Consider the following 21,610-nt stretch of genomic DNA (forward strand, 5'->3'; position numbering starts at 1 on the left):
GGACTATTTTCAGGTGTGAGTTAAAACGAAAAATCTACAACAGTAATAATAATAATAATAATAATAATAATAATAATAATAATGATGATCGATGATAACAATAATAATAGTAATAATAATAATAATATATAATAATAATAATAATAATATAATAATAATAATAATAATAATAATAATAATAATAATAATAATAATAATAATAATAATATAATAATAATAATAATGATGATGATGATGATGATGATGATGATGATGATGATGATAAATATAATAATAATAATAATAAATAATAATAATAATAATATAATAATAATGAATGTAATGATAACAATAATAATAATAATAATAATATAATATATAATATATAAATGATGATGATGATGATGATGATGATGATAATAAAATAATAATAATAATAATAATAATAATAATAATAATAATAATAATAATAATAATAATAATAATAACAATAATAATAATAATAAACTAAACAAAATAATGCTGTCGATAGGAGTGCTAAATTAATTCAGTTTAAGTAAGACTAAGTGATCTTCAACTAAGAGTCACCATCACCATGAGTGGAACTGATTCAGTAAATTAAATATTAAAAGTCTTTTCACCACAAAATAAACACTATTTATGATGGTCATAGTCAAAGTGATAAATCCATTTTGAGATTATAAAATGAAACAAATACAATTCAAGCAATGGTCCCCAGCCAGGCATTCAATAAAAAGAAAAGAAAAAACAAAACCCAAGGGTCCAGCCCCCGGGCACATTAAGCTTACAGATATTGTCCTCTTAGAGGTTCAAATAGTATTACAAATAATCCAGGAGTGAGTCACACAATAATATATTATTCTATATAAGTCAATATATGTTGATTACAAGTGGTTATATTCAAAAGAAACACCCTTTCAGTCAGTTCCAAGAAGCATTAAGTATTCAAAAGCCAATCAACTATGCAATTATTTTTGTTTGTTTTTTCTTTAGGGTTTTACGGCGCTTGCAACACATTTAGGTCATTTCAGCGCCAGTAAAACGGAAGAAAATGGAATAGTCAAAAGTTCTAAAATTACATTAAAGCACCCAAGAAGAGGTAAGACAAAGGGGAAAAAAGGTGTAGATTCCAAGAGCACACCATCAAAGTACTTAGTTTGAGATCACCTAAAAGTCTCATCCAGACACAAGCACAGGTCCCCACTAAGAGGAATACACTCAAATGTTTACAAATCATATACAATATGTGTAAAAAAACATAATAGAGTGCATAACAGAGAGATGAACAAAAAATATCATCTTGCAAAACTCTAACTATACATTTGACTGTTTCCCTCCCAGCCAGGGCCAGGACAAAACCAAGTCATTCCAAGACATTCCAGACAGACAGAAGTTGGAAAACAGAGAAAGGGGGATAGAAGACACAGTAAGTGCCTCCCTGCCCACTATGGGAGGTCAGAAACCCCACCCAATCAATCATAGATGGAATTTACAAACAACAAAAAGTTACAAACAAAATATATAGTCATAAACCAGCGTTTTAAAATTCAACAACTTTGCAATTGTTAATCATTTCTCACAACAATTTCCTGGTATATCGAAGTGATCATATATAAAAAATAACAACAGACTATGCATGACATGAAAGACATTTATTTAATTACATCATGTCAAAACTTTCTCACTAAAAAAAAAAAAAAATCCTGTCAAAACACACTTGAATCATGCGCTTTGCCAAAAATGATAAACGTATGTTATTTGGTTAGCATATCTTTAATCATGATTAACAATGTCTATTTCCATAAATGCCCTTTGTTAGATCATAACAATCTATTCATAATAAAAACATGCTCGTTGCCAAGTTTATAACAATCTTTTGTTTCACAATACAAAATTTTTAAAATTAATCATTTGTCAATAATCATTCTCTTATGCCATTTGATTACCTTTTTCTAATATTTAAGTACATCAACAGTTAGAGCCTAAAGCTCTGATTGTAGCTTCATAGTACGAATTATCAAACTATTTGGACAAATTACTAACCTGCACTTAAATGTGACGTCCATGACAGTTGATTGAAAAGTCAACCACCAAACTAAAGCACTGTCAAAATGTATGTTTTTGTTTTAAGAATTATCATAGAGCTCCCGTCAAAAATAATTAATTCATGTTATTTAAGCACCAATAAAAAACAAACAAACAAAGATGATGTAACAGTCAAAAGATATTAGATATATATTTCTTTTTTTATCGTCCAAAAATACAGCTGTAGATGCTATGTGCAATCCAACCATGTTTTCTGTCCAAGTCCTCTCAACTTATCTCCCAAACCACAGGAATGAGATCCCAACTAAAAGTGATATATGAATGCAAATGCTATAATCGTAATTTACAAATTTTAAAAATAACAACAAAAAAACTCCGAAAAGAATCAAATAAAACCAAATACCATCTTTCAAACAAATAAAATAAAGAAAAGAGGAGAAGAACGCACACAAACACACACGCACATACACCACGCAAATGCATTAAAAACATATACTTAAAAAATCGAACATTATCTTTAACTGTTACTCACACATAGAAATCTTAGAGATGCCAAAAAGAGAACAGTTAATTTTATCAGCAAGCTTTTTGATTCTCTTGTGTTTTGATTGATTTAAAAATTTTTATCTTACTTAAGAGACACTGATGTTATTAAATTGAGTCTTCCATTTCTCTAACATGATAAAATAATATTGGCTAGAGTAAAAGGTTACATGTAACCTTTTTGATCTTTAATGTAAAGGTTACATCACACTGCGCTGTTTTGATTTTACTGTTGCGAAGAATCTCATTCATTCTTTATTTATATAAGTAAATTTTTAATGACAAAATATCATTGATAACAAAATTACACCTTATACATATATCATATATTTTTTCAAGGTGTTTGTAATCATGTTTAACTAATTAGTTATGGCATTAAAAGGCTTTTTTGTGTATATTTCATCTTTTGTCATTCTTAAGCTTGTCAACAAGTACCTGTAGTGGATAAACATTTCCAAAAAATTAAAAAATTGTGCGATTACTTTCTCAATGCTCATACACAAAATTAAAGATCTGAAAAAATGTGTATGAAACAGTACCAGGCAAAGCAGAGAGAAAAGTACCAAAAAAAAAAAAAAAAGAAAGAAAGAAAACAATCCCCCCAAAAAACAGTCTGCCTCTACTAGGGATCGAACCTCAGACCTCCTGATTACCGGCGATGTATTGGTAGCACGTCTGATCCCCAGTAGAGACAGGCTTATTTTTTGGGATGTTTTTTTTTTTTTCATGTTTTTCTCTTTACAAAAAATTGTTCTGGATAAAAAACAACATACATGATTCATCAGCTACCCCACAGCAAAAGGTTTGGAGATAACATTTTCACTTTTAAGTTATCAATAGCTCTTATAAAAAAATATGACTACAATAACAGTTTGATATGGTAAAAGATATTGCAAAAGCAAAATAATTCCATAAAATGACAATGAAGCACGTCATGATTATCTAACTTACCCAGTTACAACAACAATATTTATAACAATCTAAAAAAAAGCATATACGGCACTAAGCCAAACAAAACAGAAAGATGACTACAAGAAAAAAAAAACTCCATCACAACAGCATTCTTGGACAATCCCTTTGTGGTATAAAAGTAGCATATCTAAAGGCTAATCACGACATCTAAGATTTGATCTTTTGTTAAAAGACTTTTATCCTTCTTTCTGTTTTGTATGGCACAGTATCGCAACAACCTTTTAAGATTCTTATCAATGCCTGTTACACATTTTTTGGACAATAATATTGGCGTTTTTAAAAATATTGATTTGATTGTGTAGCATATTTGTTTTATTATTTTTAAAATCTTCAAACATAAAATAACAACATTTTTTTTTTTCACATTTCAAATGCATATATACATCACACAAAAAGTATTGTAAAACAATGTAAAACTGATGGTATCTTAATATGACACAGTGATTTTGATTTGAAGTAAATTGCATCTATATTGTAACCTATGTATATGTCCTGTTTTATCATATAATGTCTTTCAAATCTAATTTATATTTGACCTAAATAAAAAAAAAAAGTGTTGAGTTGGACGCTATACTCCAACTAATGACTTGCGAAAATCTAACTACATAAAGTTTGATGTGAATTTTATTTGTCATATGTGAATAAACTGAGAAATTACCACCAGTCGGCATTTGAGACAGTAGGTGAGATTTTTATTAACTCAGTAAGGGGGAAAAAGTACTAATTAAAAAATAAATTTAATTGTACCATTTAAGAGAAAACAATATTAACCCTCTCCTACCACCTATAGGAAAATCGTCATATATTATATTCGTTACGATATAACCAACATTTTTCTTAATCAAATTTCTCTTGTACATCACAAAATTTAAAGAAAGTGAACAGTGTGTGTAGAATATGTTTTGCTAAAGAAATTATGTATCGCAAGAACTTTACCACTATTGTGTTTGAATGATAAAAAATATATTTTTGTGTTAGTTGGGTGTGAAGTTTTGGGGAAAATCCTGAAAATGGCTGGTAAGGAGAGGGTTAAGAGGTGGCTGATCAACTGAATGCCAATTTTATATTCAATCATGATTTTGAATATTACACGGTTACAATATAGTTGCAATTTTATGATGACACGCATTATGATGAGCATAGATTTTTTCTTCTCCTTTTTTGTTTCTGTACCCTGCTAGTTATTACTCAGACATCAAAGTTGAATAATTTATCAAGCTTCATGCAGCGAAATTTGAAATGAGAAGAATACAGTTATACAATGATAACAATGAACCAAACACATACAAATCCCATCTCCATATTGCATAAGATTTTTTTAAACCTGGAAAGGCATATGTGATACAGTGCTAGACAAAACAGAAAGTAAAATACAAGAAGAATTCGTGACAAGGTAATAAGCCTTCCTCAACTGAGGTTCAAACCCCTGACTGCCTGGTATGTGTCAACATGTCAGACAAAGCAGAAAAAGACACTCCATGTCTGTCTCGCTATCAGGTCTAAGGTTTGACTCTCTTTTTTCTTTCTGTTTTTGTTGTTGTTTTTTTCTTCTGGCAGCATATCACAAACACCTGATCAGATTTCTTCCTTTTGCCACTGCCTACTCCAAAGTTTTTACTTGAAAGTCGTTAAAATAAAATCTATATATTATAATGAAGTTATCTCTGTCTCATGGCTGTCGTATAACTCCCAGTAATCTGGAGGGTCCAGTGTTTGTCCGCATGGAAACTTCAATAGCTCCTGCCCTGCGATGGTGATGGGTTCCACCTGAGGAGAATCGAAGTACACAATTGAATACAAATTCAGAAAAGTCAATGTGAGTGGGCAGGCACTTGTGTTAATAATAACAAGAAATGAAGTGAATAGAAAAGGGCCAGAGGACAAAAGAGAATAAAAACTTCGCAGCAATGAGGATTCGAACCCAGAAACCCAACAGTTACGGCAACTCCACCTGGCCACAAGAGGGATGCCCTACAATCAACGCCATCCACCACTCGGTGCAAAGTTTTTTCTCTCTCTGTCTTCTGGCACTTTTCTATTCACTTCATTTCTTGAGAATTGAATACAAAGACTTAAATAGACTAAAAGGGTATGGTACAGACGGGAGATCTTAAATATATTTGGACTGAGTCAATTCGTTTGTGATTTCTATTTGGAAGATATTGCTATAAATTCTTTCATTATGTGAAATGCACTTCACAATGCTATAAATCCTTTAGCATTTAGAAACATCCAGTGAAGTTAACTGTAATCATTTTAGGATTTTTATGGCATTTCAGACAATTATAGTTTGTATTAGAGACAAACAGACAAATCTGCTATAAGAAATAATTTGTATCAAACAAATGGTGATGGTGACAAAAAGTGATAAAGGATGAAAGTTTTGAATGATTGCCTTTAAAGCCCCATTTTTACTGCACTAAACCCCCATTTTTTAGAGCAATTGAAATGATAAACTATCATTGATGCTCTAACTTATGGAGTGTGGGGAACTGTTTGATCCACCACAGATCAAGTCTCTCACTGACAGTACATTTAATTGGCGGAAATGTATTTTTTAAAACAAAGGGCATTCCTCCACTGACTCAAAAATCGCTGATTTCTGCGGATCGGATGAAACCACCAGCACTGATCAAATTAAGAAATCCTCAATAGAGAGTGCATACCACAATGAACAAAGCATTTAAACTAACATCATCCCACATCTCTCTTTTTTTTTTTTCTAAGCTCCTCTTGTGCGATTGGAAAAGTACAATTAAAGTACACTTTCTCACTTTGCAAATCCTGCATTGCTTAACGCATAGGATAGAGATCAAGTGATTGGTATGACCACTATCTTTCTCAATGAAATACGAAAATGAAAAAAAAACAACAATTCGTGAAATGATATAAGGAAAGGAATTCTGTGATAAAGACACAGACGGTTTGTAAGCTGGGTGGATCATCAAAGGAGCCTTACTAAAAATGGCACAGAAATCATCGGTTCTTCGACATTTAACAAAAACATGTGACTTAGCTAGAAGTGCTTAACTTTCACTCCTGACTGGAATACAATATTTTATCAAATAATACGTACTGACTGTTTCAATTTTACATTAAATTATTGTTAGATTATTTTGCTCATTTTTGTTTAATGGATGGTCAAACAGTGGTTGGAAACCATTTACAAACAAAAAAGCATTGCAAAGCACAATAAGCATAGTGAATTCGTGAAAATGCTCCATATAAATATTTGTATTTATTTATTCTTAAATAAGACATCTTGACACCAAAAAAAAACATTCAGACTGACTCACCTTATGGAAATTGACTAACTCTTCCAAGGTTTTGTGAAGTGTTTGGTCAGCACCGAAAAACTGATATCCGCCTTCTGAGGCATCTATGAGGAAGTGTTTGAAGCGTGAGGCCTCCTTGAGGGATATCGTGTAGCCCCATACCCTCTCACTCACACGGACTATAAAAGAACCCACTGGCTTGGGTTCTAACATCTGTTCTGATGTTGCTCTGTTTATAATACCTGAACGATTTTTTTTTTAATATGAAAAAAAAAATAAAAAATTTTAATGATCAATTAATTCAAAGATAATTCACATCTTATTTTTTTTTAAATGGAAATGTTAAGTCCTTGGATGCAAGCAACTTGGTAAATTACAAAACAATTAATTACCAAAGAACTACGGAAAGAAACAATCAAAAGGCTCAAGAATGGATCTGGATAGCTTGATTCGTGGTGCTCTCAACCAGCAAGCAAACTGCTTTTTTTTTTCTTTTTTTTTTTAATGGGGGGCCAGAGGGGATTCTGACTTCCACGTCCACCCAACCATAAATGAGTAGTCGAGGTTTTAAATCTGACAGAAAGTACTCTATGGTAGTCACATCCCAAGAGTGGCAAGCGATTGGTAATGTCCATTTTAACACTTCAGACATGGAGATCCATGACCCGGGTGCTCTAAAAGACTATAGAAAAATACAAATCCAAAGAGAAGGAAATAATTTTAAAATCAATAGCACATGTCTGTTCATCTTATTAAACCTCTCAAATTCACAGGAATGTGCTATCAAATAAATGTGTTCAATTTCCATTCATGATGAACTCAAGAGATAAATAAACCATGTCGAAAGTCCATCAGTCCAAAAACAAAACAGAGAAAGTATGACAATAAAAGAAACATGAAGGAAAATTTTCAATTGACGCAATATCATTGTGTTTAAGGTTTATAAAAAGGTCATTTGACTTACTAAAACATATAGATAAGATAAACGATATGACATGTCTGTAACTCAAAAAACTCTCTCTCTCAGTCTCTCTCCCTCCCCCCCTCTCTCTCTCTCCCTCCCCCCCTCTCCTCTCCCCCCCCCCCCCCCCCCCCCCCTCCTCTCTCCCTCCCCCCCCCTCTCTCTCTCTCTCTCCTTCCCCCTCTCTCTCTCTCTCTCTCTCTCTCTCTCTCTCTCTCTCTCTCTCTCATTCACTACTTTGTCTGGCACTGTTTCATACACATATTTTCACTTTGGCTTTGTTATGTTTGTTTTTAAGGCTTTTACGATACTGGCGACACATTTAGGTCATCTCAGCATCAGTAAACAGGAAGAAAATTGGATAGTCAAAAATTTTTAGATTTACAACTCAAAGAACATAAGAAAAAGTAAGACAAAGAGGAATGGTCCAAATAGGGAACAGATGTAGATTCCAAGAGCACACTATCAATGTATTTAGTTTGAGATCAGCTAATTCTAACCCAGACATCAGCACAGGATCCCACTAAGGAACACACTCAAATGTTTTATAAGATATGTTTAATACAAAAAAATATAACTATCAATACATAACAGAGGGGTGGTTTACAAGGAAAAAAACTTCACCTCCCAAAATTAACACAATACATTTAGCTGTTTCCCCCTAAGCCAAGGACTATGGCAAGAGCCAGGACAAAACCAAGTAATCCCATTCCAAGACAAAGACTGAAAGCACTTTAGAAAACAAGACATAGGGGGTTACAAGGCACAGCAATTAACCTCCTGCCCACCATGGGAGGTCCAAAGACCCCATCCAACACTTTGTCTTTTACTCACCATGAAACCAAGGAGCAACGTCACCAGTCGCCATCTCCTTGCCAGATCCCCTTGGTTGTTCTTCCTTTTGAAACCAGCTAATGATCATTTCTTTTCCCCTGGGACGTAGAGGGCGAGGCTTTTTATTGTTGGCACTGGGAGCAGTATTTGCTAAGAGATATGTTCTGTTACAAAGGGGTTAAAAGTAAAACAATTTAACAATAGATGAGTGATATGGAAAGACCTGCCAACTTGAAAATTTTAAAATTCGCAATTTTTACGAGTTAAAAGTAGTCGCTATAGTTAAGTATAAAAATCAACAATTTACCCTAACATTGATTAAATACACTTCCAAATTCTTAAAATTATGCAATAGGCATCTACTGAAAAAAAAAAGTGTGTATGAAACAAAGCCAGACAAAGCAACAACAACAAATAATATCAAGCCTCTTCCTCGACTCTTTTCAGGGGGAGGGATTGTTTTTTGTTGCTTTTTGTACTTTTCTTTCTTGCTTTGTCTGACACTGTTTCACACAGATCTGCTTGACATGTGTTTTTGTGTTTGTTCTTTAGGGTTTAACGACGCTTGGTTATATCAGCGCCAGTAAAATGGAAAAAAATGGGATTGTAAAATGTTCTAGAATTACAATTAAATTATCCACGAAAAAGGAAGACAAAGGGGAATTAGTTCAAATAGGGAGCAGATGTAGATTCCAAGAGCACAATATCAGTGTACTTAGTTTAAAATCACCTAAATGTCTCATCCTGACAAGGACAGGTTCCCACTAAGAGGAACACACTCAAATGTTTACAAATCATACTTATGTAAAACAAAACAAAACAAAAATAATATAGTGCACAAAAGAGAGATTATTTACAAGACTAAAACTATCATCTCCCAAAACTCTAACTATACATTTGACTGTCTCCCTCCCAGCCAGAGTAGCCAGCCAGGGCCAGGATAAAACCAAGTAATCTCATTCCTAGACAAAGCCAGAAAGCAAGTTGAAAAACATATATAAAGGGACACAAGACACTGTAAGTGCCTCCCTGCATGATATGAATAATATCTTGAATTTGAAAATAATAGTGCCTCATAGTTACAGATGCATAATTTGGAAAACATCCTCAACTACTACTTGAATACTACAAGTTTGGAATAAATGGATTCTTAACATAAACAATGATTAAATGGATGTCAGGTTTCGTGTAGTTCTTACTGTTAAGACATAAAGGAGACAACAACAAAAATGACCAAAATAGCAAACCTTGGTTGTCTTAGATCTTACTGAGGTGAACTATTATCAATAGAATTATCACATAATAAAAAAAAATTATACTGAAAGTAACAGTTTTGAACCTTAACCACGCACATCAGCAGCTAAGTAAAGCTAGAGTTTGAAAACATCTTAGATACTCTCAAGTACCAAAACAGATGGCACAAATTCGAAATTCTCAAAATAAAAACGTTATACACATGAAACCCATTAGCAAGAATTAATAGGCAGTAGATTTAGTAAAGCAATTAAATCATAACGATGGCAAATTTAAAAATAATTTCTTGTTAAGTTACAAAATCTTCTGTAATGATTGGCCAGTCTGCAGTGACCTAAATAACTTACTTTGGTGGTAAAGGAGGTTTATTCCTGCCCGATGCCCCAGCATCCTGGAATGCCTTGGTAGCTTGCATTAGGGTGAAAGATCTACGCATTGATTCGTTGTATTCTAACCTGGCCTTTCGAGCATTTTCCCTCATTTGCTCCTCTGCTTCTCTCGCCTTTTTCTCTGTATAAATTGTACAAGATGAATCAGTAGTGCATAAATAAACACACAATTTTATGACTATTTTTACTTCATACTTCTTTATGCGGCTATGTGGTCTAGTGGTATGACACTCGCTTTCGGATCAGAAGGTCCTGGGTTTGAGCCTCACTCGGCGCATAGTTGAGTCCTTGGAGAAGGCTCTTTACTCACATTCTCTCAGGTGTAAAATGAGTACCTGGCCGTTAACAGCATTGTCTCTGTCCCAAAAATTTGTAATATCGCCTGACAGGCGTCATGTCTCGTCCTACATGTTATGTGTTGCTGTTGGCCAGGGACCCCTTGTAAAGCGCTTTGAGCACGTTTAGTGGATATTGCGCTATATAAAAGCTCAAGTTTTGGTTTTTTTTTAGGCAAACGCAAGTATGTATGATAACTTGTAACATTAGATCTTATAAGATATATATAGATAAGACTTCTCAATACATACAAATCCTTCCCTTCACTGTTTAGAATCTCAAATTTACTAAAAGGATATCATGTATTCATTAATTCATATCTACCAGCTTTCCTTTTTTCACATATCTTTTTAAATATAGATAGAATGAAGTTGACATCACTCATGTTATTTCTTTTTGCCATCCACGTTTATGAGTAATTCTCACTAAACTGTATAAACCAGACTATAAATGTTCAAGGTTACACATAGTTCTGTGTGTTGGTCCAGCATACTTCTGGATGGCAATGTTGTGAGCTTCTTATCCAAGCTCATACTATCTATACGTGCATATGTGTTCATATGTGTGCCTTCCTGTGTGTATGTGTGTGTGTGTGTGTGTGTGTGTGTACATGCGTATACTAATTTTAAGAATTGATGTGTTACATTGGTGAATTTTGTGCGCCACAGCTGTTTGAATACGGGAAAGGTGCATTGCAAACAAACCTTATTATTGTTATCATTACTATCAAAAACTAACATATAACATTAAGGATATATTCTTTTAAGAGCAACAAGTCACCAACCTGATTGCAAATATCTAAAATATGTTTTAATAAACAAAACAGCAATGATAATTGAAAAGGTTAAAAAGGCAATCCCAATATAATCGTAAAACACACTTGATAAAACTACTTCATGGCAATCATTTAAACCAAGAAATGAATCAGTTTGATCAGTTCCACAGAATGATTGTTACTTAAATAATAATAATAACAATAATAACATTAATAACCAATAATAATAATAATAATAATAATAATATAATAATAATAATAATAATAATAATAATAATAATAATAATAATGATAATAATAATAATAATAATAATAATAATAAATAATAATAATAATAATAATAATAATAATAATAATAATAATAATAATTAATAATAATAATAATAATAATAATAATAATAATAATAATAATAATAATAATAATAATGGACTCTTACACAGTATCCTTAGCCCATCAACACAAAATAGTTCTTTTAAAAACTATATGATATTAAAAAAAGGAAGGTTTTTAAGGATTTCTTGAACACAGACAATGATTGGACTCCCGAATGCTCTGTAGAATGGCTTTTTTTTCATACAGAGGGACCAAAATGAACAAACCTTGTTCTCTCCAATTATTTTCAACTGCCTTCTGGTCTTCTTCAGCAATGGCATTCATAGACTGCCTCCTCCTTTCCAGAGTAGAGAAAATCTCCAAGCTTCTTTTCATCTGTATGTCATTAGCAACCTCCATTGATTTCCTTCTTGCTTTCTTCTCCTCGGCCTGCAATGAAATCAATTCTTTAAATTGAAGAATCGAAATGAAACCTTGTTTTTTCTACCAAATTTCGTTCACTAATTTAACCTTGTACATATCATTTATTACACACAAAATCAACCTCACATTTGTGTGCTGCTTGTTTGCCATGGTTATTTTCAAGATTTCCTGACACAAAATGTAATTTGGTAGATGTAGGTTAACTTCCTGCTTCCAAAGTGAAAATTTGTATAAGGTCTGGACATAACGTCATTTGGGAGGGGATTTTTACATAAATTTTCTCTCTTCTTTCGGAAAAGTATGTGAAATTTGAGAGGAATAAATCTACACTAAAAGAGTTTTACCTTTGTCCAAAGATATAGAGATATAAATGTTTCGAATGAATATTGCAATCCAGGAAAATAAAAACTATCAAGCATGGTAATATGCTCTGGATTGAATCACACAGAGTCCAAATTCAAAACCGTCATGCAATCTTATACTATTTTTAAATATTATTCTTATAACCATCCAGAATTGACAGCAGAAAAAAAGGGAAAAAAATAATTTAAAAAAACAAAACAAAGTAATAATCGTCTGTTAATGTTTTCAAACTATGACAAGAAAATTTTTATTTCATTGCCTATAAATCATTCTACAAATCATATCTTTGATACTATTTATGAGGAGACATATATTTGTTTCATTACCTCTAACTCTGCTAGCCGTTTCTTCTCCTCCTCAGCCAATTTCTTTTTCTCAAGCTCCATTTGCTCCATAGCAAGCCTGGCCTCTTTGATAGACTGATACAAGGCAGCTGCCTCTTGTTTTCGCCTAGCCAGTAGAATGTTGGTTATAGATAAAATATGGAACCAAGTGATAATTAAAAATATTATATTGAAAATTAAATTCTGATTGAAAAGCAGATTACATAAAAATATCTCTCTAAAAAAATATTTCAATCAAAAACAAGGTGTATGCAGAGCAGCGAATTAAGGCCCTGTCAAAGAACCCAATTTCAGTTAATATTCAGAATGTTTTGCACATATTTAATGTTCAATGGATTGTGTGTGTGTGTGTGTGTGTGTGTGTGTGTGTGTGTGTGTGAGAGAGAGAGAGAGAGAGAGAGAGAGAGAGAGAGAGAGAGGGGGGGGGGGGGGGGGGGCGGCAAAATAAGATAAAAAACAAACTGTTTCTAACTGAATTTGTTTCTAACTTGTATTGCATCCCATTAAATCAATACTTTTTAAATTGTAACATTACCTAAGCTCTGCTTCTTTCAGTTCATTTTCTTTGATAAGTTTTAGCCTTTCTTCTTCCATTTTCTTCTTTAGTTCAGCTTCTTCTTTCTCTCTGTGTGTTTAGAAAAATATTAAAAATAGTTTATAACATAAATAATGACAACAGAATTCAGTCATTTATACCAACTATATACCATAAATTGTTTTGTTTTTTCTTGCAGCTGTATTTACAACGTCTATTCAAGCCACACAGATGCTGAAAATGTCTCAATTGTCATACAACTAAATAAATAAATAAATATTTATAAACTTGTTACATAGTCTGAAAACTGTATTTGAATCAAACAGATGTATACATGTATACAGCTTTGACATCCAAACATCCTTATGGACCTATTTTAACATTGTTGTAATGGACGAAATTCTGCATCATTTTGAGATTTCCATTACAACAATTATCCCATAAGGAATTGAGTTATCAAACTTGCAAATAAGTACACGTCGAATCAAACCTCGTCACTGGCAAACCAAAAGGTCACAATGGATTAAGAATCAATTGATCGATGAGAGCTAGAATTTAGCCCATGCATAATAATAATACTAATACTAATAATAATAATGATGATGATGATGATGATGATGATGATGATGATAATAATAATAATAACAATAATAATAATAATAATAATAATAATAATAATAATAATAATAATAATAATAATAATAATAATAATAATTATTATTATAATAATAATAAATAAATAAATAAATGAATGAATAGATAAACACATAAATAAATAAATGAATAAATAAATAAATAAATAAATAAATAATAAATAAATGAATAAATAAATAAATAAATATCTTTTTTAAAAGAAGAAATACACAAATAAATGAATGCATTATTCGTGTTTATACATCCTCTACACTTAACACGACGGAAAATAATAGAATGGATTAAATGAAAAGCACATCTACATACAAGAGCATGCGCATAAGAATAATTCAATAATTTCAATCTTATTAAATATTTGGCAAATTGAATTCTTTGTAACACTAAAGCTCCCAAACCACTGGACCAATCGACACCGAATTTTGCATGGTATTAACAACTGACATGAAGAGTGTTTGCATGCATTAAGAGTTTTTGATTAGACACCTTGATGATTGAAAAATCAAATTTGTTTCATCAAATCCCATCAACAACAGATGCTATCATGTTTAGCACGTGAGTTGTGTGTCAATGAGGTGGGAGTACTTGCATTGAATCAATAGCAGTTAGTGGGTCCTCTCATTATTTTGAATACAATCAATTTCTTAAAATTTATATGAACCAGTTTCCATTCACAACATTGGGAAAGAATTCTGCCATAAGTGAGTGAAATATATAAGATATTTAAGGCAGAAAAAAATCTCTCAGTTCCCAAATAAAAAATTCCATGGAGTTCACTTACGAAGTAGAGAAATGTATTGTCTGTAAAGACAATAGAAATTGAGTTTAAACTTTATTCAATGCTTGAATCATAAATTTTGAGTTGATCGACTTATCATCACATTCATTGAACGGACAATTATGCTTGTTCTTCATCAATACTGTAAAAAGTAATTCTATACTTTTTTTTTTGGTACCAGTCTCTCAGCTTCTGGATTATAATGTCAATATTCATATTCAAATAAAACCTGATAAAGACTAGTGTGTTTCTATATAAACCTTTCGTCTTTTTGTGGCAAACACCTTTAGTAAAAAGCAAAACAAGCTACCTCAAGGCCTGTGCTTCTTTTTCCGCAGACTGTTGAGCAGCTTCCTGCTCCTCTTTTCGTAATATCTGTTCAATGGTGAGGTCACTCTTGTGTTCTCCCATCACCCAAACCCATTCACAACCATCTCGGCCCTTGAGAAAATCCACTTTCTTTTTAGCTGAGGAAAAATAGAGTTACATTGAAGCAATGTCTGCGGCTACGTGGACTAGTGGTATCACACTCGCTTTCAAATTGGAAGGTCCTGGGTTCGAGCCTCACTCGGCGCATAGTTGAGTCCTCGGAAAAGGCTCTTTACTCACATTCTCTCAGCGTACTCAGGTGTAAAATGAGTACCTGGCCGTTAACAGCATTGTCTCTATCCAAAAAAAATGGTAATATCGCCAAACAGGTATTATGTCTCATTCTCCATGTTATGTGTCGCTGTTGGCCAGGCCAGGGATGCCTTATAAAGCGCTTTGAGCATGTTTAGTAGATATTGTGCTATATAAAAGCTCAATTTAAAAAAAAAAAAAAGCTCAGCCTCTTGACCATTTTGAAGATGTTTTTAAAATCAACCCAGCTATTCCTTCTCTGCCCCTACCTATGATTTCAACCACCCTAACGGGTTGAAGTACTTTACAAGATGAAAATAAAAAATGCAAATTAGCTTTTTTAAAGTAGAAAACAAGCAGTAATTTTCCAGCTTGAAGTACATTAAGTATGACTCTTAGAAAAATGGTAATAAATTATGCACCAAAAGTGGTTTTTTAAAAAAACAATTCATCTGCTTATATTTCACAGAGTGACAAAAAATGTCTATAACCAGCTGTATTGTAATAATTTTCAAATAGGCCCAAATGGTATATTTAACAAAGATCAAATCAGATTCACTGCCTCCAGGATTCACGGAAAATCTTCATAATCATTAACAATCAGGCTTACCGATAGATTCACGACTTATTTTTCTCTACTAAATGTTTGCAGTAGTACACTGACATACGACCAAACATCCATTATTGATTGAAAATTTTTAAAAATAGACACCTGTTTTCTTTAGGTTTTTTTTTTCTTTTCTTGCATACCGGATGGAGGAAGTAATATATTTGTGACTCTAGTATATCAGTCTCTTACTCTTAGGAGATTATTTATTTTTTGCTAAAATGCATTGATATAATCAGCAGTCAAGCACATTGAGGTGAGGTCCAAAAATTTTAATTCAGGAATAACTACAGACAAATAGCTGCCAAAGGGAGTTTTGTGAAGATCTCAATTTTTCTTCTTAATAGTTTGCTTCTCTCTAGTTTTGAGTTCCCAAATGACAATAAAGATTTATACTCTTTCTTAATCCTTTACAATTAAGTATATTTCTGTACATGATTTGGATAAACCATAATGATTTGATGTAGAAGTTAAATTAGGGAAAACTAAACTGTTAGAACTGGATTGTAATATGTGAATTATAACCATTTTTGTTATTGGCTGAAAAGGGGTTTTGAGCCTGAAACGTATTTCATTCTTTTTGAAGCTGTTATGTCCAGTTTTGTACATTATATGTTAAATTAGTGACAGAGACGTCAGCTAAAAATTTGGCTCATAGGAATTTCAGATACCACTAGGAGGAATTTCAATGCCAAAAGAGGAATTTCCGCAAACAAGAAAATTCGGATGGATTTGGCATTGTGTTTATATATCCTATAAATCTAAATTGAGCAATATGACCGTACCGAAATTTGACAGAAGTTGCCCATAGCTCGGAATTTTTTGCTCCAGACCCAGACTTTTTTCCAGGGAAACCGAAGTTTCCACATGGCAGTTCATCTTTTAAACATGACAGAGGAGAGCAAAGGCTTTCTATTTTTCACTCCTTAAACTTAAATATCTGTTCCATCTGTTTAACTTATATTTTTTACATTTTTCTATTGGTTTCATAATGATTTTAAAATTGAATTATGCTTTTCTCATAACTTTTATGTTTCAATAATTAGCTTGAGTGACATTGAGCTAAAAAGTGAAGAGGTAAGCAATTTTATAGTTCATTTTATGCTGGGTTTTATCCATAGGGGAAAATGCTATCAACCCATTAATCCCGGTTTGAGTTATAAATAAAACATTATCAACCACCCAACCCAAATCCATCCAATCAAAAGCATCCTAAATCGTTCCCTATTAAGCTTATAAACCTCACTGCCAACCCTCCTCATTCTTTTTTTAAATTCAACCAGATATGAATGGTATGTCTCTGATAACAATTGATAATAGACTAGCCCTGTATTACAAATTTGATGTCATCGCCTCTTATCAAATTGTCATTATCTGCTGTTGTCACACACTATCATCATTTTATCAGTAAATTTGAGATTAAAGGTAAAGTTTGAAAAAAAAAAATAACCTCATTGTGACTCAGTTATCTGGACCATGAAACAATTTTGCACTCTAAAAAAAAAATATCAATAAATGAAATAAAGAAAGAAAGAAAAAAAAAAACCAAAACAAAATAAATGAAAATTCAAATCCATGTATTCATCTTTGAAGAGATAATAGCAAAAATAATTCCATACCCTTCTTAACAGATTTCCTTGCCTGCGGGCGTTTCTTTTCACATTCCTCATCATATACTTTCCATCTACGAACTTGTTCCTTGAGTTAAATTTGAGATAGAAAATAAATTATTTTAACAAAAAGTCTTTTTATATATTTTAAAAAACAACAACTTGGATATCCCCAAACAGACCCATCAAACCAACACACGGTTGTACAGAAGCATTGCTTGGAAATTCCTGCCTGAGGTGATATATAGCAACCAAAACTGTAATAAATTACTTATAAATATAGACATTTGAAGTCCAAGCCGTATGATCTCTGCTTCAACTCTCTTGGAGAAGTCCTTATATTAGAAGTTTTATAGACCTTGGAGTTCATGGATTGCTAGAGTTTTCGTGGTTTCATGGGAAGGGGCAGCTTGGCTCAGCGATACGGTCTTTGCTTCGTACCCGAAAGGTACTGAGTTTGATTACCCGCTGCTCTGTGTGGCCTTGAGCAAGTCATCTCGCCCTAGCTCAAATTTGCTGCGCTGCATTGTGGCTAACGCCAGGGTTATTCCAGTCTTCCCTTGGAATACACCCTAGAGAGAAATTTCCCCAATGGGATGAATAAAGGGCTTTTATTATATGGTGAATAACTATTGCATGCTACCCAATATGAACAAGATGCAGAGTACTCTCTACAAGATCAAATTACATAAGGCTCAGATACTCATTCCCAGTACGGCTATGTGTTATAGCGTATGACAATTGCCTTTGGATCAGAAGGTCTTGGGTTCGAGTCTCACTCTGAGCAGCGCATTGATGAGTCCTCGAAAAAGCTCTTTACTCATTTTCTCTCATCTTACTCAGGTTTAAAATTAGTACCTGGCTGTTAACAGCATTGTCTCTGTGTGACAAAAAATTGTAGTATTGACTAACAGGCGTCATGCCTCATTCTACATGTTAAGTGTTGCTGTTGGCAGCAAAAGCTTCTAATGGTGTCACACTACTATGTTATGATGATCTGTCCAGGCTGAAAACTCATCGCCATATACGTGTATGGTCGCAAACCCACCCGGAAAACTTCAACACAATGCAATGTTCAAATAAATGCTCTGCAGTTTTGGAATCTTGACCACAACAAATGTTGGACAGATGGCAAGTCCCCACTGATGAAGAGGGATGCCTTAACCCTAGATAAAAATGCAAAGCCATATCAAAAAATAAAATTGCATACATTAATAACAATATAATCCAACATTTAAATATATATTAGAACAGCCTGTGGACCTACCTGCCTCATTTTGAAAAATAAAACCTGCTTTTCCTCTTCGGAAAGCTCTGCCAAGAGGTCAGGATCTATAAACATCTGCTCTAGAATTTGCTGAAGCATCTTGAAGATATTTTTTTTCCAGCACAAATCAATTCACAATCAACTGAATACTCTGTCCCCCAGTACAGTAGTTAGGATCATGGGAAAAATACTTCACATAACTTCCAACCTTATAGCATTGTTGAAATTCTTATCTGAAAAGAAGAAAAAATTCACTCTCTACTAAATATTGTTGTTGATTTCATGTACTATCATAAATGACATTAGGTCATTTTAATGATGTTATATATTTTGAATGTATTTCATAAAACAACTAGAAACATCTAGTGGTTGATTTGAGCACATAAAATGGTATGTGAACTCCTTCATTACTGGCACTGTTGTTGACACGTTTTTGTTGATATGATAATATGTGAGACTTGCCACTTAGGATAATACATGAAATCAATGATAATATAATAAGAAATCAACTTAGTCATAAACATGTTCCCTAAAATAGTTTCCCAATATAACTTTGTTTTCAACATGTCACATTAATTTTTTTCCCTCTCTATTTTGAACAGGAAATCAAGTGAAACATATTATTTCACCTAAAGCCATACATAGTTGTCATGTTATAACAAGAAATGAAGTGAGTAGGAAAGTGCCAGAAGACAACAGAAAATAAACATTTCGTGGCAACAATGGGGGCTCGAACCCGCGACCTTACTGGTATGACAACTCCGCCTGGCCGGGGAGATCGTGACTCTACCGTATGAGCTATCTATGACCCCATGCTGTCATGATATATCTGATATCATGTTGTTTTTTGGGGGGTTTTTTTGGGAGGGGACGGTTGCGTCTTGGTCACTGTAGATATTGTTTTATTATTAACCTCGCCCTAAATGCATGAAATTCACATGTAGAACTCAGTCCCTGTGAACTAATAAAGTTATACACCAGTTATAACAAGTTTGAATTATCAAGCTGCAAAATAAATTAATAATAAAAATAAAAAGGAGCATTTAGAGCTTTTAATGGCCAGGTAATCATTTTACACTTGAGTACGGTAAGACAATGTGAGTGAAGAGCCTTTTCCAAGGACTCAACTATGCACCGCTCAGAGCGAGAATCAAACCCAGGACCTTTCAGTCTGAAGGTGAAGGTCATACTACTAGACCACATTGTCTAGTCTTCTAGAGCTGTACAGAAGCCAAGCCACTCTCACATCTGCACAATGCTGGGTTTATCTTCAACTTCAACACTAAAGTTGCAACATTATATATTGGTTTGGATTGGAAGACGCGACTCAGTGGTTAATTATTAGCTTTAGCATTTCTTCGTAATCCAGTAAAAAACAGATTTAAATACTCAAGACAAAGCTCGGTTCCTCGGATCTATTCAAATGGACCAAAGGACTACTACTACTAAGCACAGGTCAAAATCCTCCATTGAAAACTTTATCAACTTACTTTTTTCCTCTTTTTAAAAAATAAAGTTTAATACCAGACTCATGATAATGTCAACAATTAAAGAAGGAAACTCATAACTAAGAGGGCCCTAATAGATCATTTGACAGAGCACTCCAATAAAACACATACAGACACGATTCAACTAATATCATCTCATTTTCAATCCCTTTGGTCAAACATCAGTGAATTGGAACTGACTGTTAGAAATTTAGATTCTCGCAAATAAACAGCTCTCCTGTACAAATCAAATTTAAAAGAAATTGTTTAAAATCATCTTGCTCCAAGACTTGAAAGATTATGAGTCAAAATATTTCTTACAAAGAAAAAATAACATATTCTCGTCAGTATTCGCCACGTCAACCAATTTTATCTTCAAAACTTTGAACTAAATATTTTGTTTACTAAGAATCTGGTATTGTTTTCACTCTCTGAGAAAAATCTCTCTAGAATTCAAGAGAGATTTGACTGAAAAAGGCATTCTGTCGTCAATTCAAAAGTAGGGTAATCAATTTTCCCAACTAACGTTTGCATTATAAGATTATTTTAACAAAGGTATTAGTTTGACTTTTTTTAAATTAAAAAAATAAACCCATTCAGGATTGCAATTGTAGTTGCAGGAAGTCATTAGTTTTGTATTTTTTCCGTTTTTATGTTTTTTTTGTTTGTTTATTTTTATTTTATTTCATTTTTAAATATTTTTTTTTTTTTTGTTTTTTGTTTAATAAGTTGAAATTTTATCCACACTTGACCTCAAGGTTGATTGAGCAAAGGAGAGTAAATATTATATTTCGTTAGAAATATTGGGAATCACTTTACTTTTAACCAAAAATGAAAATAATGAAAATTAATATCGTTATGCAATCATATCAAAATGAAAATTGATGCTGGTGTAGCTCAATAATGTCCAGACGTCCAACCTACGGAGGTTTTCCTATCCTGTGTGATAGAGAGATAGTATCACAATCAGGCCAAACAATTCCCTAAGCTTAGTCAGTACACCGTGGCTATTTTTACAGTCCCGTAAAGATGGTACTCAGATCTATTTTTACAGTTCCATATGATTCAGTACATATGTTGCAAATCCATTCATGGGATTTCTCTTTTCTCTTCACTAAATCAAGCACTTGGCCCAGGTGTCAACACTGAAGTACTGCATTGCCTCAGAAATGTCAACTTCCTGATCTATGACTTGCATTGATAGG

General features: G+C 32.9%; 1 protein-coding gene across 1 annotated transcript in view; it reads right to left on the reverse strand.

Moving 5' to 3' along the window:
* Nucleotides 1-2,238: 2,238 nt before the first annotated feature.
* LOC144972562 (SH2 domain-containing protein 4B-like) overlaps nt 2,239-21,610 on the reverse strand; it is a 20,391-nt gene continuing 1,019 nt past the window's right edge. The window contains exons 2-11 of the mRNA XM_078913915.1: nt 18,919-19,151; nt 17,661-17,739; nt 15,124-15,280; nt 13,385-13,474; nt 12,832-12,955; nt 11,986-12,148; nt 10,233-10,395; nt 8,632-8,795; nt 6,858-7,078; nt 2,239-5,328 (exon numbers count right to left, since the gene is read on the reverse strand). Coding sequence (XP_078770041.1) covers nt 5,209-5,328; nt 6,858-7,078; nt 8,632-8,795; nt 10,233-10,395; nt 11,986-12,148; nt 12,832-12,955; nt 13,385-13,474; nt 15,124-15,280; nt 17,661-17,739; nt 18,919-19,017 — 1,380 coding nt within the window. The 5' untranslated portion in view covers nt 19,018-19,151 and the 3' untranslated portion in view covers nt 2,239-5,208. The remainder of the gene's footprint in view (nt 5,329-6,857; nt 7,079-8,631; nt 8,796-10,232; nt 10,396-11,985; nt 12,149-12,831; nt 12,956-13,384; nt 13,475-15,123; nt 15,281-17,660; nt 17,740-18,918; nt 19,152-21,610) is intronic.

The sequence above is a fragment of the Berghia stephanieae genome, chromosome 5 (assembly GCF_034508935.2).
Source record: "Berghia stephanieae isolate SIO BIC M18660-M18661 chromosome 5, UCSD_Bste_1.3, whole genome shotgun sequence".
NCBI lineage: Eukaryota > Metazoa > Mollusca > Gastropoda > Nudibranchia > Aeolidiidae > Berghia > Berghia stephanieae.